The sequence below is a fragment of the Anomaloglossus baeobatrachus genome, chromosome 4, assembly GCF_048569485.1.
Source record: "Anomaloglossus baeobatrachus isolate aAnoBae1 chromosome 4, aAnoBae1.hap1, whole genome shotgun sequence".
Lineage (NCBI taxonomy): Eukaryota > Metazoa > Chordata > Amphibia > Anura > Aromobatidae > Anomaloglossus > Anomaloglossus baeobatrachus.
In genome coordinates this window covers 574709846-574737482 of record NC_134356.1, presented here as the reverse complement: position 1 = coordinate 574737482, position 27637 = coordinate 574709846, and the positions used below count along the sequence as shown (strand labels likewise).

General features: G+C 45.0%; 1 protein-coding gene across 1 annotated transcript in view; it reads right to left on the bottom strand.

Annotated features, from left to right (window-relative positions):
- FRMD5 (FERM domain containing 5) overlaps nt 1–27637 on the bottom strand; it is a 109395-nt gene that overhangs the window by 70217 nt on the left and 11541 nt on the right. Inside the window, exon 2 of the mRNA XM_075346098.1 lies at nt 4605–4709. Within this exon, the coding sequence (XP_075202213.1) occupies nt 4605–4709 (105 nt within the window). The remainder of the gene's footprint in view (nt 1–4604; nt 4710–27637) is intronic.

Here is a 27637-nt window from a genome sequence, read left to right as displayed (position 1 = left end):
TTCTGTGCCACAAAAACATGGCAGAAATGCTACTAGGAGAGCAGCATCCTTATGGGAAGAATGCGCTTGCATTTTCCGTTTTGTGGAAGATATAGTGCTAGGTTTAATGGCCGACAGCTCCTGCCCCGAGCGGCACGCGGAGATGCAACATCCGTCTCAGTAGCGTAAAGCAAATCACATCAACAGAGGACTGGATGTACATTATGTGTACAGCGTTTTCCCATCTCCACTTACTCGTCTGACCACACATGGAGTATTACGTACAGATTTGGGCTTCATTATGTAAGGAGGACATAGCAGAGCTGGAGAGGGTTTATAGGCGACCACAGTAATTAAGGGAATGTGCGGATGTCAGTAGAAGGAAAGCTTAGTGCATTTGTAGTTATTTAGTTTGAAGAAAAGGCGGATTAGGTGGTGACCTAATTACCCCGTATGACTATACCAAAGGTCAACACAGAGATCTGTGTAATGATCCTTAATATCCCGGCCTGTAGCTACAACAAGGCGGCATCAAGAAAGAAATGCTTCAGCACAGAGGATTCTGCACTGTGTGGGCAGTAAGACTAGAGGAGTGTAAGACTGCCCCACGCTGCGTGATTTTCACTGCTGAGGATTTTATTGCAGAAAGGCACAGCACACTTTATCCTTTACAGTGCAACAAGCATAGCCGCTGCTGAAATCCACAGCATAAAATGCCAAAAAAATGTACCACAAATCTGCTATTGTAATACACACAGCATTTTCAGTCTACTGTGTATACATCCTTTGTGCATAATTCTTAGATTCCAGGGATTTATTCTGATTTTCATATTTGGTGTTTGAATGAAATGTTACCCTTAGGGTACACTCACATGAGCGTATGAATTGGACGAGTGTAATGCAAGAAAATCTTGCATTGGACTTGGTCCAATGTTATTCAATGAGGGAGAGCAGATGGTCAGCTTTTTTCTCATCCAGATTCTGGATGAGAGAAAAGTCGCAGCATTCTGCAATTATCAGCGAGAACCATGTCACTCGCACCCATACAAGTCTATGGGTGCGAGAGAAATATTGAACGGCACTCGGATGATATCCGAGTGCAGTGCGATAATCGCATCAGCTGACAGTGGAGGAGATGGGGAGATTAATCCCTCCCTCTCCTCCGCAGCTGTGATCCAATCGCAGGATCGGAGCACAGTAGATGGACATTCGGCTCACACTGGCAGCACAGCAGGAGCCATATCATCTTGCATCGGATGCCATACCATCGTGTGATCCACCCTTAGGCTAAGATATATGTCCTGTGATCATCTATTAGAACAGATCCAGCAGCAATTCATTGACAAAAAAGTGGTGCAAACACACAAAAAAAAATGCTTTCATCTGGATCTGTTGTTTTGGGTTTTTTTTAACATTGAAGTCTATGGAAAGAGGATCCATTAAGTAGCCATCTGTTTTCTTTAACTGATTCAGTAAGCAAAAATGGATCGTTTTCACAGAAAAATGGATCCATTTTCCATAGACTTCAATGTTCAAAAAAGGTTTTTAGCAGGACAAAAAAAAGTGTTTGCACAACTTTAGGCCTCCTTCACACGTCCGTGTCTCCGGTACGTGTTTGGTCCGTTTCCTCACATACCAGAGACATGGGCACACGTAGACCCATTAAAATCAATGGGTCTGTGCTCACCTGCGTATTCTGCCATTGACCGTGTGTACGTGTGGAGCATACGTGTGCCCGTGTGCTCCACATGTAGACATGTCCGTTTTTCTTCGGCATCACGGGTGTCACGGAACGCAAACGGACCACACGGATGTGTTCCGTGTGACACGCACGGGAGAAAACACATGAGTCTATGTACCGCCCCCGCGGCCTCGGCTGCGACCGCCAAGCCGCTCGGATCCGTGCTCGTACTTAGGGCGGTGGCTCGAGCCTCTCACGGACCCGGGGGTCACGTCGCTCTGCAAGGGGGGTTGGCGCTACGCGCGGGGGAATGCGGGTGTTTGGTTTTGGGATGATTGTTCGTGACGCCACCCACGGGTTGTGGTGATGGTGGACACCACCGCTGTGGTGAAGGTACGGGGACTCCCGGGATCGGTGTAGTGGCGCAGCTAGGTGTTGACCCCTCCGTGGGTAGGGGAATGTTGGTCCCGGGGCCCGGTTGTGAGAGGGCCGGGGTGCAGGGCGCAGGGTTGCGGTGCGGCGCGGTGCCGGATGGCACTGGTGTACGCACGATTAAACCACAGAGTCACTGGTAAACCAAACGGAGGGATGGACAGGGCCCGCAGCCGGCTGCAGCTTCCTAGTCGGGTTGGCAATGTCCGCCTTTCTCCTGCACCTGTGTTTGTAGTGTGACCACTGTGCTTGGGCACCGGTAGTCCGCTCCCCGGCGTGTATGTGACGTAGGAGCCCCTTTTGTCCGCAGACGCTGGCCCTTGGATCTCTGGCCTCTGGCGGTGGCTCTTATCCGGACGGGTTGGGCTGTTGCCTTCAATCGGGACTTTGGTGGGAATGAACCCCTGAGGTCCAGACCACAATCAGTTAATTCGACTATGGTGGTGGCGTATAGCCTAGTTCGGGGTCTGAGTACCCTGCCTGGTGCTCCGGCATCCTGTTGGCTCCCCGGTTCGGTTCCAGTGGGCCGCTACCCTGTCCCGGTCCCTCACGGTTCCACCGGTTGTATTCCCGGTCTCCTGCAGGCGGCCACTGCCGTCTGCCTGCCTGACTGTTTGGGGGGGGGGTCCTAGGCTCCAACCCAGGCCCCGGGCAGAACTGTACTCGACTATTCTCCACTCTGCTGTACTGAACTGAACTGTCTACTGTGTTCCTGCCTCAGGCCAGCAGACTCCTCGGGGGGCGTGTCTTTCCGCCTGACTCTGCCCACCTGGTGTGCCTGTCTGACTCTGAGGGAGGCAATCAGGTCTTTGTGGTTGAATGTTTGTACCTTTCTAGTGTGGGGGGTGTGCGGTGAGTGTAGTAACCTGTGACCCCTGGGGTCCAGGGCGTCACATCTGCGAGAAAAAAAAACAAAAAAAACTTTACTCACCTTCTCCAGCCTTGCTGTCTCTGCCGCTGCTGTCACTTGCTTCCGACCGCCGCTCATTATGCTCATTGCATATTCACTTCACTGCAGCCGGAAGCAGCAGCAGTGGGGAGTCGGCAGGACCGGAGACCGAAGATCAGCACCCCGGACAGCAACGCCAGGGACAGGTGAGTAGAAAGTTCCCGTTTTCCGTGTGTTATCACGGATCACGGATAACACACGGAGAACACACGTGTGCCATAAACACGGCTCATGGAGGGCAATATGCACCTTTGACACGTCCGTGAAAAACATGTGTGATTTTCACGGACGTGTGAAAGAGGCCTTATTGCCAGCGGATTGCTGGTGGATCCGTTCTAATGAATACTGGACTTGCGAACACAGCATTACATGGGACACATGTGGTTTTTTTTTTAATGGTACCCTGTCAGTTTATTCATGTTGCACAGAGTATCAAGTATGTTTTTTTCTCGGTAATGCTCTGGTATTTCAGAGAAGATCCGTCCAGGGTCTATAGAAATAGACGAGGCTACCCGATACTGCACATGCCCAGCTTTTCAGCGCCCTACTCTAGGAGATTGGTATGTTTCCCCTAATGCACACATATGTGAGAAACGTGTCAATCAACTGGATCAGTGTGGATCGTTAAACTATGTTGTGCCTTTATTTCAGAAAAAAAGCATCACACATCTGCAATCTTGCAGCCGGGCTCTGGTTCAGGCCGGTGTCACACTTGGGAGTGACTCATTCGAGAATAGAGTCGCATCACCCGGCAAGCCCTGCGGCTCTCCGGACAGGAGCGTGCAGCCATATGTATTTTTATGCAGCTGCACACTCCTGATCGGAGAGCGGCAGGCCGTGCCGGGTAATGTGACTTGATTCTTGCGCGAGTCACTCGCCAGCGTGACACCGGCCTCATGCTGCCCGTGGTTTTGGCAGGATGAATCAAATGACTGGTTCTATTGAATAGAAGTTGTGCCACCTTTTTCAGGATTAGTGTCCTCACTAGACCTTAGCATTGGAGGCATGTGAGGAACGTCTTTTGCCCAGTGCCCTCCTTGAATAATCTGGAATTGAATATTTTCACTATACAGTTTGTAGGATGTGACTACAATTAAAAGCTAGCAAGGAAACATCTGTTTCCCTGTGGACAGAGCGGGCGAGAATGTCATATGTTGGAAAGAATTCCCTCTAGCAGAGGAAAGCATGGGCTGGAATAATGCAAAAGAGGGCTGGCATGGGGACATTCTGGCAAGCAAGGGTGGCAGTGTGGCTGGCATGAAGGGCATAGCAGCTGTTATGAAGGGCATTGTGGTGGTCATCATAGGGAGTAGAGATAGAGCTGACAGACGTGTATACATGAGGGAGAATATTGCCATCATGTCGAGCATTAAAGCCATTGTGATTGATAAGTAAAACTATAGTCAGAGAAGATGTTAACTATAATGTCATTTAATGGCTTAGTCTATAACTGCGCCTGATCTCCAATGTATAGTGGAAATAACTGCGTAATTGATAGTCTTATTTGGATCATTGATATAATAAATGGCTTGATGCCTCCTTTTCAACTGTTTTATCACTTACTCTCTGCTTGTCGGGATCTACATATCGGATTCCAAAGTAGTCTTTCTCCAGCAGATTCAGGTGGTGGCAGAGGAGGTCAAACAGCTGCTGGCCCTTGGCATCTCTCTGTAAGACAAGACAAAATGCGATGTAAGTAATATCAATGTCTTCAATGACAGCCGCCCCCCAATCCCCGGGCCAGGACTGCGGCAAAGGAGTCAAATGCAAAACAGTGCCCTGCTCTGTGCTGATGAGGGGCAAGAGCCCGAAACTGCTGTCTACAGATGGAGTCTGGATTGGCTAATTAGACGATTATACACTATATATATATATATATATATATATATATATATATATATACACACGCACACACACATACACATATATATATGTTATATATGTGTTATATATGTATATATATACTGGATTAAAAACTGAAAATCAGTGGGTGCTCAGGAAAACTACGAGGAATTGGTTGGTAATCCAGCAATCTGTCCTAGCAATCAATATTTTATGACCATATTATCATTAATTTCATAAAATATACTGGTCGAAAATCCCCTTTAAAGGGTATTTGGTTAAGAAATAAAAAAAGATTTATTTTTTTTAAGGAATTCTGGTGCCATTTACAACCTCCACTGTTGAAAATTGTGACAGACAGCCATTTCTATTAAGCGGACGGTACTAAAATAACAAATGAGTAACGGGGACTTGAATTCACCCATAGTGACCATCCTCTGCCAACTGAATGAAAAGTTGTAAAGCGGTATTCAGAATATGCAATTTTCTATAGCTAGCCTACATAGTGTATTGTTATTGTGTGTATGTATAAACTGCAACTCTATTTATGTATATGTTTATATGAAGGGACTAGGTCTGTAAATGTGTATGTATATACTTCTTATGTCTCTATATACAGTATGTATCCATCTATATTCTGCTGGTATGTATACCGTATGTATGAATGTAACACATACTACATTGCTGTTAAAGAGTATAAATGTAATGCTGCTACATGTATGTTTATGTCCATACATGTATACTCTTTCTACATGTATGTATGTGTGTATATGTATCTAGTTCTGCTATGTGAGTATGTTTATACTGTTTGGAGTGTTGGTATGTCTACACTGCTGCTATATGTATGTGTGTACTTCTGTACTTTTATATCAGGATAGGTATCATCTCAAACACATTTATTTGCTGCTTTTTCTCACACTTTATATTTTTGTTTCTGCAGGAAAATAAAATGATAAATCCACCCTGACAAATATTCTGTGCGAGGGAAGCCTTTATCTCCCCCAGGCAAAGCCCTACTGTGGCTAATACTAAGTATGCTCCAGCTAAAACACGTCTTCTAAAGCTCTGGAGGATTACGCCAGTAATGAAAAATAATGCAAGAGGAAAATATGAGGCAGGACACAAGTATCTCACCCCATGAGAGACTCCATTACTGGAGATCACTCACATCCGGGGAGCTCCTCATTTATTGCTTGTTATGAGTAAACTGTGACTTCTAATTCATCTTGTGGCCTTTATATATATACTCAGGAGCCGCAGCTAATGAATTGCTCCAGAAATACAAGAATGCTAAGTATCTGTGCAAACTCAACCCAGGAACAACCAGGCTAATAGGATTACCACCTTGGAACCCCCTGAATATTCTGGGAAGCCCCCTTATTAGCTAAAAAGGCCATAACTGTGCATTAATATGTTTTTTCCCTTATGAGCTGCGGCCACCACCAGTTAGCCTTTATATACAGCATTCCAGAATACTGAATAATGAAGCAGAGCATGATCCCCATTACTTTGGAAACTGGGCGCAGGGCAGTATTCCAATATAAAGACCCCAAACACACCTCCAAGAAGACCACATGAATGGCTGTGCGTTGCGTTATATAGAGGTCACCAAATTTACACTGTTATACAAGCTGCACATTGACTACTTTACATTGTATCAGTGTCAAATCTTCAGTGTTATCAAATCAAAAGAAGTTACAAAATATTTACAAAAATGTAAGGGGTGTGCTCACTTTTGTGATATACTATACATTATGAGCCCCACTTAGCCTCATATACAAAGTATGAGCCCGGCGTCAGCACCCGGCACACCCGGGCAAATGCCGTGGCCCTGGGCAGCTGGGGGGGCCCATTCGCGAGTTCTGGGGACCGCAGTCCTCGGCAGGAAACTGCGGCTGCAGTCCCTTTAAGGCATGCTGTCCACAGCGTTCGCTATGAACTCCTTGTTTGAACTTTATCTGTGGGCGGAGCTATCACGCAGCGTCCTGCTCCAGTCACTGTCCCACAGATGAAGACGAGGAGCAGTGCCAGCCAGCGACCCCCAGCACAGAACTGCCCTCCAGCGCTGTGTGGGCCCCCTCTCCACCATGATTTGAGTGGCAGGTTCTACACCCCTCCCCCACCCGATCTGTAAGTGCCCTCCCCGCCCCCCGATTTATGGACCCCAGTAAGCTGTATGGGCTCTCCCCCTCCGAGATGTATGTCCTGGCTCCCTTCCCCCAGGAGATGTATGTCCTGGCTCCCCCCGGAGATGTATTTCCTGGCCCCCCTCGAAGCCGTATGTGCTGGCCCCCAGAGGTGTGTGTTCGGGCCCCCCAGAGCCATGTGTGTGGGGCTCCCAGAGCCGCATGTGCACATTTCTCAGATGTCCCATCATAAGCTAAAACCCCCTGCATTAAAAGGAGATAACTACAACAGTGTGTGTGTGTGTGTGTGTGTCTCGGTGCAGTAGAGCCGAGTGTGTGTCTGGGTGCAGCAGGGCCGAGTGTGTGTCTGGGTGCAGCAGGGCCGAGTGTGTGTCTGGGTGCAGCAGGGCCGAGTGTGTGTCTGGGTGCAGCAGGGCCGAGTGTGTGTTTGGGTGCAGCAGGGCCGAGTGTGTGTTTGGGTGCAGCAGGGCCGTGTGTGTGTGTGTTTGGGTGCAGCAGAGATGAGTGTGTGTTTGGGTGCAGCAGGGCCGAGTGTGTGTTTGGGTGCAGCAGGGCCGAGTGTGTGTTTGGGTGCAGCAGGGCCGTGTGTGTGTGTTTGGATGCAGCAGGGCCGTGTGTGTGTTTGGGTGCAACAGAACCAAGTGTGTGTCTGGGTGCTGTGTGTGTCTGTCTGCAGCAGAGCTGTGTGTGTTTGTGTGAAGTAGAGATGTGTGTATGTGTGCAGTAGAGCTGTGTGTATATATACTCTTTGGGCAGCAGAGTGTGTATTTACTCTGGGCAGCATAGCTTTGTGAATATGTACTGTTTGGGCAGCGTAGCAGAGATGTGTGCAGCAAAGCTGTGTGTATATATAGTCTTCAGACAGCAGACATGTGTATATGTGCAGCAGAGTGTATATATATATGCAGCAGAGCTGTGTGTGTATGTGTGTGTGTCTGTACATATGCAGCAGAGATGTGTGCAACAGTGCTATCAAGGGGTGTGTGTAGCAGAGCTGTGTGAGTGTGTATGTATGGATCAGAGCTGTGCATGTAGCCCCCCCCAGAGCACTATGCAACCCACCCCAGTAATGTGATGTTTATACCCCCAGAGCTGTTTGCTATCCCAGTAACATCTATGCCCTCCAGTAATGTCTATGCCCCCTGCCCCTCCTGTGATGTATATATTGTAGCCCTTAGCCCCTCCTGTGATGTATATACAGCAGTGTCAGTGTGCACTGTGCGTGGCCATTTCTGTTAGTGACGACCATCATGCAGCACAGCCACATGCCCAGGAGGAGCTGGATGGAGACAAGCGGGAATGTGTCTGTATGCATGTATGATGTGTATCTCACATCATCATATCTGTATGTCGCTGTAAATGACTCTGTATAGATTTGTCTGTTTATAAGTATTTTTGTGAGTTTGTCTTCAAATATGATAATAAAAATAATAATAATAAATATGTATATGTACGTATGCTTCTATGTGTACGTTACTGTGTATTTGCGTGTCTGCATGTGGATGGGGCCCAGTGAGACTCTTCCACCCGGGGCCCACAAAAACCTGGAGCCGGCCCTGTATGAGCCTCACATAGCCTCCGATATACAGTACATTGTGAACCCCACAGAGCATCCTATATCTATATGTCTGACCCCCACATAGCCTTCAATACACATTATGAGCTCCGACATAGACCCCTATATACATTATGAGGCCCCACACAGGCGCTGACATATATGCAAACATCCCATACACATGAAAAAAAAAACACCACATACTCACCTCGCTCCTGTTTCCTCAACGCTCAGTGCAATCTCCGATGCACTGACGCTCAGCACAGTACAGCACACGCGATGATGTGACGTCATCACCTCTGCTGTGCCTCAGCTAACTGGTGAAACACACAGCCAGCGGCACTGTCCTCCTCCAATGTATTTACCGCTGTGTGGATGCAAACAGCGGTGATATCGGGCAGGCAAGCGGCAGCGGACGGGCAGCAGGAAGGTCACAATGCGGTCCACTGTTTTCAGGTGGCTCAGTCCACGGACCAGACTGGAATAGCTGAAGAGCTGGATGTGGCCCATGGGCCACACCTTGCCCAGCCCTGCCTTAGAGGATCAACTGATAGTGTCTTGGTGCCAGATAGCACAGGACACCCTTGGAGGTCTTGTGGGCTTTTTGCTTTGATGAGGCAAATCTGCACAATATTAGGCAAGTTGTCTTAATGTTTTGACTAATTAATGTATAGTCTATCGGGAAGATGGGAATAAGTTGCTACCAGACAGCAAAGGATCAGGTATGGTGAAACCCAATATGTGACTCCTTCTCCCAATTGTAGACATTTTGGGAATGGAGAACGCCAGGTTGTAACACAGGCAGGTTTGTCCAACTTCCATGAAAAACAGGAGAAATTCCTGCACCAGTCGTCTCTTCATTAAAATCTTCAATATTTTATTTAATTTTTAATATTAATTTTATTTGCATGTCAAGAATAAAAAATGTATGTGGGGACACAGCCCCTAAACGCTGACGCGTTTCGAACGAAGTTCTTACTCATAGGCCTAACTTCCACCTAGCGTGTGTAGCCAGCGTTAGGTTTATAGGAGGACATTTATTAGGATCTCTACATACTATGTTTTCACAAATTTTGGGGCACACTGTTATAGAAAATGATTTGCTACTTTTTACTGTTTTATGCATTTGTCATCTCTTCTTTTTAAAAGATATGCATCTGTTAAAAATTTGATTAAAGCAATGTACTTTAGACAGGTGGGTGCATCCCCCACAGCTTACACACTCACAGCAGATGACTGTATTACAGTGTGGAGTCTCTATGAAGCACTGATCCTTTACAGGCGATTACACAACTATACTGGTGAGTCAATTTTAAGAAACAAAATCCTTGATTGTACAAAATGGTAAAAAAAAATAAATCCTTTCTTTCTAGGCCTTGCCTCGCTCTCCCTATCATTTCCAGGCATGGGGCTCGCAGGCCCTGGGTTAATTGAGCGGCTCTGATCTTATTGTGTGCTTGAGTGGACTATAATCTCTTAGCAGGGAAATGGGAGTTTGAGAGAGCTGATGTGCTGTCGGTGGCTGGGCAGTATTCACCTCACCTGCAGCGCTCGCTCTCAGGGCTTCTAGGTCAGGGGCCAGCTCTCCATAGGCGCCACACACTATGGCTGCGTTGTGATTCCACTTCTGAGGTGTTTTACTGCCAAGTGTACAAGGTAAAGAACTGAAGGTCATGAAACCATGTTTTCTTTTCCGTTGTGATTCTAGAACATTAGTCTTTTCACCTGTCAGGGGAAACTATTCTCTTATACTGTATCTCAGGACAGTAAAAAGACGTATTGGTGGTCATTAAAGGGTTAAAGGTTCATGTATTTTTTTTTTACAATTATATGTTTTGGTGGAGAGGGGGGGGGGGGTGTTCTTTACACAATGGTCATGCCAGACCTTTGGGTTTGTTTTAAACCAATGTTACTTCTTACATACCGTTTTCATTTTTAGGTGGTGTACGAAATATATATATATATATATATATATATATATATATATATATATATATATATATTGTATTATCTGTTTTTCTGCCACAATACAAGAACCTTTTGAATTAGCAATAGAGGATCCTTTTATGATCTGAATTCAGTTCAGAAAAACCACGGCAGATGCACGTTTTGCAGTTGTGCTATAATAATCTACAAGACTAAATGCGGTCTCTGTATACCTGACTATACCGGACAGACAGCTGCAAATTTCTTGTGCAGTCACAAACTTCACAGCGCAGCTTAAAATGCCCAGGGAACCTGTCATCAGATTTTTGCGCTCTATACCAAAACTAGCACCTTCAGCAACGCCTGTGCTACATTCTATAAGGTGCATGTTGTCCATTGAATACCCCTGTAGACCCCAAAAATACTTTTATAAAATCTCCCACCATGTATGCTAATCATTGGATACGGTCCGATGAGCGTCCTATTTTGTCCCTCCTTTCAGCACTTATCACCATCTTCCTTTGATGATTGACATGGCTGACGCCAGACAAAATTTTGCGTCTGTGCAGAGACATTGCCGGCTCGCGCAGGCGCACTTCACTCTGCCCTATTGCGAGCAGAGCCAAAAACACTGGTGCACCTGCACTAGATGGATAGTTCTCTGCGCAGGTGCAATTTGCCCAATGATGTGGATGACGTCACCTGCGTCATCCGCATAGCCAGGCAAAATCTTATGCCTGCACACAGACATTGCTGGCTCGCGCAGGTGCACCGAGGTTTTCAGCTCTACCCACAATAGGCAGAGCGAAGTGCGCCTGTGCAAGACAGCAATGTCTTTGCGCAGCCTACGTGGGATTTTGCCCAACTACGTGGATGGCGTCGAATACATCATCCACGTCCATCATGAAAGGAGGACAGCAGTCCACGCTGAAAGGAGAGACAAGAGGACGTCCATCGGATCGCACCCAACGATTAGCATATACAGCGGGAGTTTTTGTAAAGGTATTTGTGGGGTCTACAGGGACGTCAGGGGACAACATGCACCTTTATAGAATACAGCAGAGGCATTGCTTGAGGTTCTAGTTTTGCTTTAGAAGTTGAACGCAAAAATCTGGTGACAGGTTCCCTCTAAAAAGATTGTCAGGGAAAATAAAATGTTATTTAACTTTTGTGCAAAAAGAAATTAATTGAATTTATTATTTTACTTTACAGGGAATCTGTCACCAGGGTTTTACTACCTCATCTGAGAGCAGCATAATGTAGAGACAGAGATCCTGATTCCAGCGGTGTATCACTTAGATTACTGGATGCAGCCGTTCTGACACAATCAGAATTTTTAGAGTTAGTCATGTAGCAGAGCTAGGAGAGCTGCCCCACCCACATAAGGCTCTCAATGGAGATTGTACATTGACAGTGAGGTGTTAATCAGAGGAGGGGGTGTGCTGAACTGACATGTGAGTGACTTTGTAGTCCAAGCAATGATAAGTCCTGCTGCTTAAACAAATATAGCAAATAAACAACAGATCAGACCTTGACAAGACAGGCATCCCTGAATTCCATGTTTTAACCCTTACAGTATGCTGTCTTCAGCTTACATAGCGAAAACCTGCTATAAATACATTGACACAAATATCCCGATATCGGACCCCCTCCTCTAGCAGTCCCTACAAATACATGAATATCTCTGTTTCATAACTCCTCCTCCTTCTCCTCTACAGCTGATGCACAAAGAAGGGGGCTGGCTCAAAAAATAAGCTTCGTCAACAGACATCCTTTTTCATGCAAGACCCTAAGGGTACGTGCCCACAATCAGGGTTCACAGCGTTTTGGACGCAGTGTGTTTTCGCTGCGTCCAAAAAGCTGCATTGTACAATACAAGCACAGTGGATGGGATTTCTTGTTTTGCCCGCAGCAAAAACTGACCTGCACGGCTTCCCAAGCCACAGCATGTAATTTCTTTTCTGCGGAGACGCAAGCGCCCTCTGTAAGGAGACCACAGCAAGAGACCGCAACTGCCAGAGCCTGGATTGTGGGCATAATCAGATGTGGTCCCCTGTGGAAGAGACTCGTGGCCCCGCAGGTCAGGACCCGCCGTATCCAGGACATAGCGGGTCATGATCATGTGCACATACCCTAAAGGCCCCGTCACACACAGAGATAAATCTTTGGCAGATCTGTGGTTGCAGTGAAATCATGGACATATTGTTCCATTTGTACACAGCCACAAACCTGGCACTGATTGTCCACAATTTCACTGCAACCATAGATCTGCCAAAGATTTATCTGTGTGTGACAGGGCCTTAAGAGGGGGACAGAAATTGGGATACTGATTTTAGCTCCATAGTTATAGAATATCAGAAAACACAATTACTGCACTTTCCATTTGCAAAAGATCCACAGAACAGTACGAATAAGGGTTTTTTGTGTTGTAACTTTGAGGTATTCATTATAAGGTATGGTTTTATCTGTGCAATGGAACACAGAATTTTGTTTTTTTATTATAGTTTCTTACAAATAAATTCAGAGCTCCTTGGAGGTGCAATGTGTGTTGGACGGAGCAATCTACGGCCACCCTATGGATAAGCACATCTGGGATTTGCCCTCAATTGGCCATACAGAATCTGGTCCTAAACATACTAGATACCCTATATTACCATCATCTTGGATACAGGACAATGGGTAAATCCCATAACTAATTTCCTTATGTGCTAGAGCTATGTGCCATATTATGTGTAATATAATATTCGCTAATACATGTAATGAGATGATAGTGATCGCCGCCTTTCCTGAGCCTCAGCAGAAGTACGCCGGCTATATCTTCATTTTCCAAGCATATTTACCCTTTAAAATAGCATTTGCTTTAGCACATACCCCCAGAGACGACGCACAAAAAGAAAGTGTCTGATGAAAGAACACAGATTTCTCATCAAGCCATTTAATTTCTTTATTCCCTGAGCTCTGGTTTACTGGAGTCTCTCTCGGCCTGTTCCAGCTCCAGATTCCCCTCCTTCCCTCGCACGGCTTGTAATAGAATTCACCCTGACTAATTCCTGTGATAACGCACAAGCACATGCAGCCGCTGCTTTATTATCGCCGCGTAGCTCCTCTATCTTCACACTCGCCAAACCCTCACTCCACAAGAGAGAAGCCCCAAAGAGAATTTTATGTACAGTATATAGGTTCTTATAGAAAATAGGTCCCCCATATAAACCATCCTGCAGATACCGTAATGACTAGAATCTAGAGAGCAAGACTAAACCAAAATCGTTTCTGGTGTGCAAAGACGTAGAAAACACCTTGGCATCCGTTTGTGGCCCCTTGCCCCTATTCAGAATACCCAGGAGCGTTTACATGATGTGGAGACCACTATATATGTACAGTTAGGTCCAGAAATATTTGGACAGTGACACAATTTTCGCGAGTTGGGCTCTGCATGCCACCACATTGGATTTGAAATGAAATCTCTACAACAGAATTCAAGTGCAGATTGTAACGTTTAATTTGAAGGTTTGAACAAAAATATCTGATAGAAATTGTAGGAATTGTCACATTTCTTTACAAACACTCCACATTTTAGGAGGTCAAAAGTAATTGGACAAATAAACCAAACCCAAACAAAATATTTTTATTTTCAATATTTTGTTGCGAATCCTTTGGAGGCAATCACTGCCTTAAGTCTGGAACCCATGGACATCACCAAACGCTGGGTTTCCTCCTTCTTAATGCTTTGCCAGGCCTTTACAGCCGCAGCCTTCAGGTCTTGCTTGTTTGTGGGTCTTTCCGTCTTAAGTCTGGATTTGAGCAAGTGAAATGTATGCTCAATTGGGTTAAGATCTAGTGATTGACTTGGCCATTGCAGAATGTTCCACTTTTTTGCACTCATGAACTCCTGGGTAGCTTTGGCTGTATGCTTGGGGTCATTGTCCATCTGTACTATGAAGCGCCGTCCGATCAACTTTGCGGCATTTGGCTGAATCTGGGCTGAAAGTATATCCCGGTACACTTCAGAATTCATCCGGCTACTCTTGTCTGCTGTTATGTCATCAATAAACACAAGTGACCCAGTGCCATTGAAAGCCATGCATGCCCATGCCATCACGTTGCCTCCACCATGTTTTACAGAGGATGTTGTGTGCCTTGGATCATGTGCCGTTCCCTTTCTTCTTCAAACTTTTTTCTTCCCATCATTCAGGTACAGGTTGATCTTTGTCTCATCTGTCCATAGAATACTTTTCCAGAACTGAGCTGGCTTCATGAGGTGTTTTTCAGCAAATTTAACTCTGGCCTGTCTATTTTTGGAATTGATGAATGGTTTGCATCTAGATGTGAACCCTTTGTATTTACTTTCATGGAGTCTTCTCTTTACTGTTGACTTAGAGACAGATACACCTACTTCACTGAGAGTGTTCTGGACTTCAGTTGATGTTGTGAACGGGTTCTTCTTCACCAAAGACAGTATACGGCGATCATCAACCACTGTTGTCATCCGTGGACGCCCAGGCCTTTTTGAGTTCCCAAGCTCACCAGTCAATTCCTTTTTTCTCAGAATGTACCCGACTGTTGATTTTGCTACTCCAAGCATGTCTGCTATCTCTCTGATGGATTTTTCTTTTTTTTCAGCCACAGGATGTTCTGCTTCACCTCAATTGAGAGTTCCTTAGACCGCATGTTGTTTAGTCACAGCAACAGCTTCCAAATGCAAAACCACACACCTGTAATCAACCCCAGACCTTTTAACTACTTCATTGATTACAGGTTAACGAGGGAGACGCCTTCAGAGTTAATTGCAGCCCTTAGAGTCCCTTGTCCAATTACTTTTGGTCCCTTGAAAAAGAGGAGGCTATGCATTACAGAGCTATGATTCCTAAACCCTTTCTCCGATTTGGATGTGAAAACTCTCATATTGCAGCTGGGAGTGTGCACTTTCAGCCCATATTATATATATAATTGTATTTCTGAACATGTTTTTGTAAACAGCTAAAATAACAAAACTTGTGTCACTGTCCAAATATTTCTGGACCTAACTGTATATATATATATATATATATATATATATATATACGGTATCTATCACATTTACTCTGAAACATACCACAAAATTTTGGCACACGATATTGGTGTACATACCAGTGGTCTCCAACCTTTCTGACCTCAAGAGTCACATTCAGTTGTGTGAGAGGGTCCCGAGGGCTCCCCCCCACCCTCCACAGTAGTGACACCCAAAGCCCCCATTACTGGTATAATTACAGCCAAAGCTCTTCCACAAAAATCACTTCAGGGCTGTATACCAAAATTCAGGGGTTCCCATATTACCCCCGTTCAGTATTCTCTCATCAAGCATTCCCACCACACTGTCACATCCAGCTTCAAGTATCTCCTCTGATGGTTAGTATCATCCTTTCTCCAACCTACCATACTTAAAGGGAATCTGTCACCAGGTTTTTCCCACCTAATCTGAGAACAGCATAATGTAGGGGCAGAGACCCTGATTTCAGCGATGTGTCACTTACTTGGCTGCTTAGTGTAGTTTTGATAATCTACTGCTGATTAAACAGTGATTTTATCATGATAGCACTAATTGACGTGCTACCAGGTAGTCCAACGTATTCATGAGCTCTGTATAACTGCTAGATCTGCAGCAAACATTGATTTTATCAAAATGGCAGCAAAAGCTCAGAAAGTGACACATCGCTGGAATCAGGGTCTCTGTCTATACATTATGCTGCTCTCAGATGGGGGAGCAAAAACCTGGTGACAGATTCCCTTTAAATTATCTCTAAACCCCCAAGGCCAATATATGGGCACCCTGATTTGTTCTTCTGTTCTAGGCTATTCACATAATTCATCATTTGGAGACCTGCTCTTCATAGCTGTTTGCTAGACCTAGTGCTAATGCAACAAGTTGGCAGACAGCCACAAGCCACATATCACAGGCCCATGAGCCACAAGTTGGGGACCCCTGACATGTACAGTAATCAATTAACCATTAGAACGGATCCAACAGCTAACCATTGTCAAAACGTTGTGCGGACAACACTTTAATGTCCGTTTCTTAAAAACTAATATAGGCAGGATCCTGTATTAGTTTTTTACATTAAAGCCTATGGAAAATGGATCTGTTATCTGATTGCGATTTAGCCATCCATTTTTCTTTCATTTCTAAAGGATCCGTTTTTTGCTTACTAGATCAGTTTCAAATGAAAGAAAACGGATGGCTATTTAAAGGGAACCTGTCACCAGTTTTTCCCCTATTAAACCAAAAATATCACCTTCTGCAGCTCCTCTGCATGGATGACGCTGCCCCCGTCATCGCTGGTAGTCCCTGAGGTCGGACCTTCACCGTTCAGCAAATTATCCTCCATCCAATAGATAGGGGATAACAATACAGTGGGTGAAATAAGTATTGAATACATCACCAATTTTCCAAGAAAATAAATTTCTAAAGGTGAAATTAACATCAATTTCTGACCAGATGTCGGTAACAATCCATCCAATCCACACAGGCAAGAAAATCAAACCACAGATGTCCATAAATTTAGTGAAGTGTAATAATGAGAAATGACACAGGGAAAAAACGCACATGCGTTTATGTTGTGTTTACGAGCGGAAACGTATGTAATCCGCATTTAATGAAGTCTCAACAACAAAACAGCTTTATTTAAAAGGATGATACACCAAATGGAGATAACATAATGCAGAGCCAAAAACATGATAAAAACCCACACAAAAATGCAATTTAAACAATGCAAGTACACTAAAGCTGGTGTCACACATAACGACGACGCCAACGACGTCGCTGCTACGTCACCATTTTCTGTGACGTTGCAGCGACGTCCCGTCGCTGTCGCTGTGTGCGACATCCAGCAACGACCTGGCCCCTGCTGTGAGGTCGCCGGTCGTTGCTGAATGTCCAGCTTCATTTTTTGGTCGTCACTCTCCCGCTGTGACACACACATCGCTGTGTGTGACAGCGAGAGAGCGACGAAATGAAGCGATCAGGAGCCGGCGTCTGGCAGCTGCGGTAAGCTGTAACCAGCGTAAACATCGGGTAACCAAGGGAAGACCTTTCCCTGGTTACCCGATGTTTACGCTGGTTACCAGCCTCCGCTCTTGCTGCCAGCGCCGGCTCCTGCACTGTGACATGTGGCTGCAGTATGCATCGGGTAATTAACCCGATGTATACTGTAGCAAGGAGAGCAAGGAGCCAGCGCTAAGCAGTGCGCGCGGCTCCCTGCTCTCTGCACTGTGACATGTAGCTGCAGCACACATCGGGTTAATTAACCCGATGTGTGCTGCAGGAGAGCAAGGAGCCAGCGCTAAGCGCGGCTCCCTGCTCTCTGAACATGTAGCACAGCGACCTTATGATCGCTGCTTCTGCTGTGTTTGACAGCTAAGCAGCGATCATAACAGCGACTTACAAGGTCGCTGTTACGTCACCGAAAATGGTGACGTAACAGCGACGTCGTTGTCGCTGTCGTTTAGTGTGACACCAGCTTAAGGTGCAGAAATTCTGTAGTGTCAAAAACTCAACTGATCCTTATCGTAGGAATGTAGCCTTATTGTTGCAAAACATACGTATGGTATTGGTTAGAGAAGTTTCTAAACTACGTAAGGGTGCTTTACACGCTGCGACATCGCTAGCGATCTCGTTAGCGATGTGACACGCCAGATCGCAGATAAGATTTGCCGAGATCGCACATAGGTCATTCTTTGTAGCGCCGGTCACATGTGCGATCTAGGCAAATCGTATGTGCGATCTGGCGTGTTACATCACTAACGAGATCGCTAGCAATGTCGCAGCGTGTAAAGCACCCTTTAAGGTTCCAGTGAGCACTGTTGGGACCTTAATCCAGAAGTGGAAAGAACATCATTTTACAATAAACCAGGCACGACCAGGTGCTCCCTGCAAGATTTCAGACAGAGGAGTGAGAAGAATTATCAGGAGAGTTGTCCAAGAGCCAAGGACCACCTGTGGAGAGCTACAGAAAGACCTGGAATCAGCAGGTACAATTGTTTCAAACAAAACAATAAGTAATGAACTCACCCTCCATGGCCTGTATGCACGCTCACCACGCAAGACTCCATTGCTGAACAAAAAGCATGTTCAAGGAGGTTTAACGTTTACTGAACAACATTTAGACAAGTTTGTGAAATGCTGGGAGAATACAGTTTGGTCAAATGAGACCAGATTTTATCTCTTTGGATGCCATAATACACACCATGTTGGGAGGCAAAAAGGCACCGGATAGCACCTCAAAATATACCATACTAACAGTAAAGTGTGGAGGTGGGATCATCATGGGGCGGGGCTGCTGTTTTTTAGCATACGGCACTGGCAAACTTCATATGATTGAAGGAACGATGGACAAATGTACAGAGACATTCTTGATAAAAATCTGCTGCCATCTACCTAGACAATAATCCCAAACACACAGCCAAGGAAATGTAGTTGGTTTCAGAAAAAGAAAGTAAAGCTGCTAAAAAGGCTGAGTCAATCACCTGACCTGAATGCAACAGAAATGTATGAAAGGAACAATAGCTCAGCGTTCTTAGAAGGAGCTCACGGGACCTTCAGAATTTGAAGAGAGTTTGTGTGAAAGAATGGTCCAAAATCAGACCAGAGCAATGCATGCCACTAGTTTCTCCAAACAGGAGGTGTCTTGAAGCGGTCAATAACAGCAAGGCTTGTGTACGATGTATTAAATAAATTTCAGTCAGCGCGTTCAATACTTTTTCTCTGTATCATTTCTCATAATTACACAAAAAACTTAATTTATGGACATATAAGGTTTGATTTCTTTGCCTGTGTGGATTGAATGGGTTGTTACATCTGGTGAGAAATTCATGTAAATAGCACATTTAGGAATATATTTACTTAGAAAATTGGTGACGGTTTCAATACTTACTTCAACTGCTGTATATTTTGGGAATAGCCTTTTTAATGGAGTCTCCTGACAGATCCACTCCTTCAAGCCACTTTAAAGGGAACCTGTCACCAGAATTTTCGCTATGAAACTACAGGAACCCCCTTCTGCAGCTCCTGGGCTGCATTCTAGAAAGGTTCCTCTTTGTACTGGCCCCCCTTTCAGGCCTAAATAAACACCTTATAAAATCTTACCTTTTGGTATGCTAATGAGCTTTGCTGGCCACGGGGGAGGGCTGTATTTCTTCCCTTATTCCCCCTCCTGCCGCTGTTCGCCGCCCCCCTGTGTTGATTTACATCGATGAGGCCGCCGCCCACATGTTGCGCTGTTCAAATCGCGAGCGCCGGTAATTGCGCAGGCACGAGATTATAGGCAGCACTATGAATGTCAGCACCAGCGTCATCCAAGTACCCGCCCATAATCTCGTGTCCAGGCTTTTCCCTCTGCCTCCACCGTTATGCACTAGCGCTGGCCATATCACCCACGTTACCTATTACCGCGGGCACGAGATTATGGGTGGGTACTTGGATGACGCTGGTGATGACATTCACAGCGCCGCCTATAATCTCGCGCCTGCGCAATTACCGGCGCTCATGATTTGAACAGTGCAACATGTGGGCGGCGGCCTCATCGATGTAAATCAACACAGGGGGACGGAGAACAGCGGCAGGAGGGGGAATAACGGAAGAAATACAGCCTGCCCCCGTGGCCAGCAAAGCTCATTAGCACACCAAAAGGTAAGAGGTTCCGTTTAACACATGCATAAGGTGGGGTCATTTCTGTGCCTGTACAATGGCCACAATCCCGGCCCAACCTATCAGGGCATCATTCATTGTGTTATAACAGCTTCATTTTATGTGCTGTCATGTTATGCTTAATATAAAATGCACTACAACTACATAATCATATGGTTCTGTGGTGTTTTTGGGTCAGTACCATTTTTGTTGAAAGCTTCAAGCTTTGGGTTTAAGTTTTGGGGTTTTTTTCTGGTAGTTTTCCCTTAAGACATAAAAATGAACAACCAGAAAAACATATGCTACATATTAAACTAAATAAAATATAAAATGTATACATTTCTGCGTCTGAAAATCAGTTCCTTGCATCTGTATAGGGCTGTTTTGGCGGGAAGTAGATTTTTTTTCTGCAACCCAAATTCAGAAGAACGGGAAGCTTCTGTGTATAAATAGACTCGTAAAAGAGTCACCCAGTTCTTAAAAAATGCTGGTCTATCCTCAGCGCTGGACATCAATATTACATTAAGGGAATAGAAAAAAACTGCAATACTAAGCATAGCGCTAATAAAATGACGACATTGTGCAGTACGGACCCATGTACACAGTGAAAGTGGAGCGGTGGTCTCAGGAGCTGCAGACTCTTCAATGTCATCGATGGTAAGAGTGTGACGCCTAAAAATGTAATAAGGATGGTCCTAACCTTAGCAAAAGCTATCTATTTTTAATAAGTCCTTTAACATTGCATCTCCATATAGTACCCCTAGGTGAGAACTGAATTCTATAGGTGCCAGGATGTGTGTGATGTGGAGCACAACTCTGCTCATGGGGTCTATTTCATGGAAAAATGAGCGTGAAATGTTAAATATTGCGAGCAAATACAACAGCACCCCATACAGCAGCTATGTGAAATGGATGTCATAAGAAATTCATTGGCTCTTGATTCAGATGATGAAGTTAGTATCTTAGCTCAGGTAAGCCGTCGCTCACCAGTGTTTGATGTCTTACCAGTCCCAGGTGAACGGATCCTCAGATTTACTACACACACTTGTTTTGATCAGATGTACCAGAAACAAGCACAGGAGATCCCCAGGGCCGTACTTTGCTTTGTTAGTTTATTTTGACCCACTTTGCCAAGACTATAAATATGCATTGGATCTAATTAGCCACTCTTTATGTACAGCCTTGCAAGGGAATCCCGGTCTGTCCTCCAGCTCTCAGCCAATCAGCATATCTTTAAGTTCTATGTACAGTCCTGATTGGCTGCAAAATGGAGGCTAAACAAGGATACTCTCAGACTGCGCCCCTATTAGATCCCATTACGTCTGCATTGTATTAGTGATTGGGTCAGTGTGCCGCCCCTGCAGTGGTCGAACCGCTCAGATCCGGGGTTTGCTGCTGTGGCTCGAGGGTCTCCGGACCCGGGGGCTTGCGGCCACTCAAATGTAAAGGGGACTATTTACAGGGGATAATAGTTTGTGACGCCACCTGTGGTTCGCGGTAAAGGGGAGTACCGCCGCTGCCAATGGGAGCACCCGGTGGAGATGGAGCAGGGCAGCCAGATGACGTTCCCTCCACGGATAGGGGAGGCCACGGGACTCTTGATGGTGAGATGCTGGTGTAATGGAGCGCAGCGCTGGTTGGAAGCAGGGGAGGACCATGCACTCATTCAGGCAGCATCGGTGGTGAACAGCAGACTCTGACAACAAGATAAACCAAGTATCTGGGTGCCACTGTCCTCTTGGGGGAGCCAGTCTGGGTATCCGTCCCCTATAGTACTGCCGGGTGGTCCGGAGACTGCCTCCGTGCACAAATTTGAAGTGTTCTCGTGGCTCCGCTCCCTACTGTTGGTAGTGGAGCTGTGCTCTCAAGGGCTCACGCTTGGGATTTCTGTGGGCTGCGTGGGTTGGAAAGCCCTATCTCCCTCGTTGCGCAAGTGACCCTGAGCTCTGAGCTTCTTGGGGACAGTCTATAAAGTCACTATCCTCCGCAGGTTAATTGCCGTGTTGCCTGAAGCTACTCCCCGACGTAGGGTCCAGTACCCTGCCGTTCTTTTGGTCCCGGACTGGTTATTAGACTCGCGCTGCTGACCATCCTCCAAGACCAGGTCTAGGCACCCGGCCTCAATACCCTGCGACCGGGTCTCCGACTCATTCGGTCCCAGACCACCATCTGCGACCCAACCTCTAACTCCCAGGGAGCCACACACTCCCCTAGCTCCTCACTCCTCGAGGGCTAACACTGTTTTCCAGGGAGCTGCTATTCCCAGCTCCTCACTCTCTGGGAGCTCCTTCTGTTCTCCTCTACTTCCCTCCCACCAGTCTGCCCGACCCCCAGGTTGGTGGCCCTATTCCAGCTCAGCAGCCCACTGGTGTGTCTGACAGGGTGTGGTGTGAGGTGTGGTTGGGATTTGGATGCGGATGGAGGCAGTACTATAGGTTGGGAACCCAGAACCATGGGGGGTTTAGTCCTGCACTAAGGGGTAAAGAGCATGCAGTACCCTGTGACGCCCTGACTAGTCCAGGGGCGTCACATCAGCACACAGCCCTATACCTCCCGAGATCACCTGCTGCAGCGTACAGTAATCATTACCTTCAGAACGCAGGGTCGTAAAAAAAATGACACCCACCCATAGACGAGAATGACAGCACTCTTTCTGTACATGCACAGTTTATGCAATGGCGTAATTTGAAGTTTTTTTGACCCCAATACAAAACTTCCAACAGATTCCACGATTATTATGGGTCTTTAATAGTATTGGTCTTCTCGTATGAGCCAAAGGAACCATTTTTGCCTCCCTAGGTTCCACTCCTGTGCCTATCAGTGAACGCAACCTGAAGACTGGCAGTACACATTACTGTGGATCCAATAACAGCAAATAAACAGTCATATCCACAGGGAACAAAATATAAAGTAGGAAAAGAGCAAAACTCAAGCAGATACAAAGTTTACAAATGCGCTCAAACTGTGAAATCTCTAAATTAATATAATACTTCTAAAAGAGAATATCTCTGTCACATATGATATCCGACACACGTGGAGGTCCAGTGTGGTCAGGTACAGTTAGGTCCAGAAATATTTGGACAGTGACACAATTTTCGCGAGTTGGGCTCTGCATGCCTCCACATTGGATTTGAAATGAAACCTCTACAACAGAATTCAAGTGCAGATTGTAACGTTTAATTTGAAGGTTTGAACAAAAATATCTGATAGAAATTGTAGGAATTGTACACATTTCTTTACAAACACTCCACATTTTAGGAGGTCAAAAGTAATTGGACAAATAAACCAAACCCAAACAAAATATTTTTATTTTCAATATTTTGTTGCGAATCCTTTGGAGGCAATCACTGCCTTAAGTCTGGAACCCATGGACATCACCAAACGCTGGGTTTCCTCCTTCTTAATGCTTTGCCAGGCCTTTACAGCCGCAGCCTTCAGGTCTTGCTTGTTTGTGGGTCTTTCCATCTTAAGTCTGGATTTGAGCAAGTGAAATGCATGCTCAATTGGGTTAAGATCTGGTGATTGACTTGGCCATTGCAGAATGTTCCACTTTTTTGCACTCATGAACTCCTGGGTAGCTTTGGCTGTATGCATGGGGTCATTGTCCATCTGTACTATGAAGCGCCGTCCGATCAACTTTGCGGCATTTGGCTGAATCTAGGCTGAAAGTATATCCCTGTACACTTCAGAATTCATCCAGCTACTCTTGTCTGCTGTTATGTCATCAATAAACACAAGTGACCCAGTGCCATTGAAAGCCATGCATGCCCATGCCATCACGTTGCCTCCACCCTGTTTTACAGAGGATGTGGTGTGCCTTGGATCATGTGCCGTTCCCTTTCTTCTCCAAACTTTTTTCTTCCCATCATTCTGGTACAGGTTGATCTTTGTCTCATCTGTCCATAGAATACTTTTCCAGAACTGAGCTGGCTTCATGAGGTGTTTTTCAGCAAATTTAACTCTGGCCTGTCTATTTTTGGAATTGATGAATGGTTTGCATCTAGATGTGAACCCTTTGTATTTACTTTCATGGAGTCTTCTCTTTACTGTTGACTTAGAGACAGATACACCTACTTCACTGAGAGTGTTCTGGACTTCAGTTGATGTTGTGAACGGGTTCTTCTTCACCAAAGAAAGTATGCGGGGATCATCCATCACTGTTGTCATCCGTGGACGCCCAGGCCTTTTTGAGTTCCCAAGCTCACCAGTCAATTCCTTTTTTCTCAGAATGTACCCGACTGTTGATTTTGCTACTCCAAGCATGTCTGCTATCTCTCTGATGGATTTTTTCTTTTTTTTCAGCCTCAGGATGTTCTGCTTCACCTCAATTGAGAGTTCCTTAGACCGCATGTTGTCTGGTCACAGCAACAGCTTCCAAATGCAAAACCACACACCTGTAATCAACCCCAGACCTTTTAACTACTTCATTGATTACAGGTTAACGAGGGAGACGCCTTCAGAGTTAATTGCAGCCCTTAGAGTCCCTTGTCCAATTACTTTTGGTCCCTTGAAAAAGAGGAGGCTATGCATTACAGAGCTATGATTCCTAAACCCTTTCTCCGATTTGGATGTGAAAACTCTCATATTGCAGCTGGGAGTGTGCACTTTCAGCCCATATTATATATATAATTGTATTTCTGAACATGTTTTTGTAAACAGCTAAAATAACAAAACTTGTGTCACTGTCCAAATATTTCTGGACCTAACTGTACATTTCCACTGGTCTGGTATCATATGCTGATACTTTGTTGTCTGGATTCCAAATACGACCTTGTGTAAGCTGGACATATATGCGGCAGAGTTGTCAATCATTGTACTGCGGAGTGATTACAGCTGGACTTGATGTATACTGAGTGGTCACTGTAAGAACAACCTGCACCGTCCTGATGAGTGGAAGCAAGCGGCTGCAGGGAGAATAAAACCTCGTTTTCTCCTTGTAGCCTCCGCTCCAGTGAGTTCACACGCTGGGATTTTTTTTTATCCAAAAAATGCAGTGTTATAAATTACCAGCAACTTGAAAGAGTTTTATGAAATAGTATACACACATGCTTCTTTTTTTTTCCTTGCAGATTTGTACAACAAAAGTGTTTTTGTTTTGTTTGTTTGCTTTTTAAATCTCCAGCCTGTCAATTCTTTCTGCATTTTTCACTCATTGAAATAAATGGCAAAAACGCATAAAAATTATGTGCAAAAACACGTATTTTAAGCAGCATTTTTCTTGCCAATACTATTTTGGCAAAGGTGGAGGGGGGGTGCAAAAATCTGTTGCAAATACTGAGCACATGCCCAAGTCTGACAGACATGATGTAAACGCTATTTACCTGCCGATCAGAATTATATCTCCAGGTGAATAGAATTTCTGGAAGTAACAAAGTACATGATCAGAAATAGAAATCGGGGCTAATTCACAATATCTACCGTTCTGCATTTTGGCTTATTTACGCCAAATTACAATGTAATGACCATGGGTGTAAAGTTATTCTACTACGAACAAGCAGCAGACATTTAGTAGCTGCAGGGTCTCGGCCATAGAATACTCCTTTCTGGGTACGAGCACATCGAGTTTTTGAAGCAGATGAAGCTTCAGGTGTTTTTCCCGGAGCGTCTTTTTTAGCATATTTTTGGTTGTGTCTTTTTTCTTTAACTGTGTATATAAACTAGTGAAAAGCTTTCAAACAGAAGCAGCCTGAGCATGGTCAGGTCTCTTCTTTTAGCCGGAAGTCGATAAAAGAAGCTAGAAAAAACTGAACATATGAACAGTAAGTCGTTTTGACATTGCAATTCATGTGTTAATTCATTTTAGGGCATTTTTAACTTTTTGGGTTTTTTTTCAGGCAGATTTCAAGTGTAAAAACTATAGAAACTAGCCTTTTTTTATGGTCTGTCCACACCATAGGTTTTAAAACGGAGCTATGATTGAATGTGTTTCTGTAGACTGCTCTCTTGCGGCTGTCCAGAATACCAGGCTCTGACTGTACCCCTCCACACTCCAATGCAGTATTACTGTTTGGGGTTCGTTTTGAGGATCTCAGTGACCTTCAGTGTTTCAATGTCATCAGTCCAGTGAGTCGGCTGTAAATGCTAATACTGTACAATAAAGAACGAAAGCCTCAGAGCAATGACAAAAAGTAGTAGGCTACAGAACCGGACTAAAGACCTCCATACACATAAGACTAATGTCGGCCAAACCTGGCAATATCAACAGATTCAGCCGACAATCTAATGTGTATGGGGGGACGGCCGACTCATGGTCAGGAGACAAATCGATCGCTCATGTTCAATTTCAGACTGACAATCACATTGTTCTCCTGGAGATAAGCCGCTGGTAAAAACGAGCGCCAATGTGTATTGGATAGTAGTGGAGATGGCTGTCGGATGAACAATCTGACAAAGCACTGTTGGTCACACAGCCATCTATTGTGTATGGCCAGCTTATGACTGGTCATGCAGCTTAAATAGTGATTGGCCAAGTGCTCGTTGACCCAAAGTCTACTCTTTCCACCCTCCATACACTTTCTGAGAAAACCATCCACATTGCAGTACATACACTGCATGGAAACATAAGAATTGTTAATGTAAAAAAACAACATGTCCCATACTTCTTTTCCCCAATATTTCTTGTTGGGGAAGCTCCATTGGATGGAGATAATTGATAGTACACTGTTGATGTATAGCGAGGGAAAAAAAAACCAGGCAGGATTGGTATAAAGAACAAATCACCTGCACAAAAAGCATTTGCCTCATCCCATGTAACCCCTATGAAACACATCCACCGTAACCCAATGCCAACCTCCCTAATGCTATTGTTGTCTATCACACATCAATAATCCAACATTTTTGGAAAATCATTGGAGAAAAGTAAGGCCCTGCACACAGGTAGAGTATGTGGTAATTTTTTTACCTCAATATTTGTAGGCCAAATCCATGAGTGGAATAATCAGTTGAAAGGGCACCACTTCTGTATTTATCACCCACTCCTGGTTTTGGCTTACAAATACTGAGGGGAAAAAAAACTTACCAAATACTCAATGTGTGCCGTGGCCTAAAGGTGTTCCTACAAAAAATCTGGTCCATATACTTGACTACAAGGAATTACACCCCATTGCTAAGGAAGCTCAAGGATATATATGGGTAATGAACTGTGTATCACACAGACTAGCCAGTCAAGACATTATATAATTTTGAAGTGAAGCCAAATTGTGCTAGAAAACCTCTCATAGAGCTCATTGTCCTTGTTATCATGTTATACTGGATATAATACCGAGCATTCACCAGTCACAAAGCGCCATTCAGTCACTGGAGTCGCCACAAGGAGAAAAGGGTTTTGTGCACAAGACAAAGTGATCATAGTCGAGAGCAGTCAATGCCGAGAGTTGGCAGTAATTCTGATATAATTATAGACATGGACAGAGATAAGGAACTCAGTAAATGGTAAGGAGATCAATTAAAAAATTACACTAAGAGACCA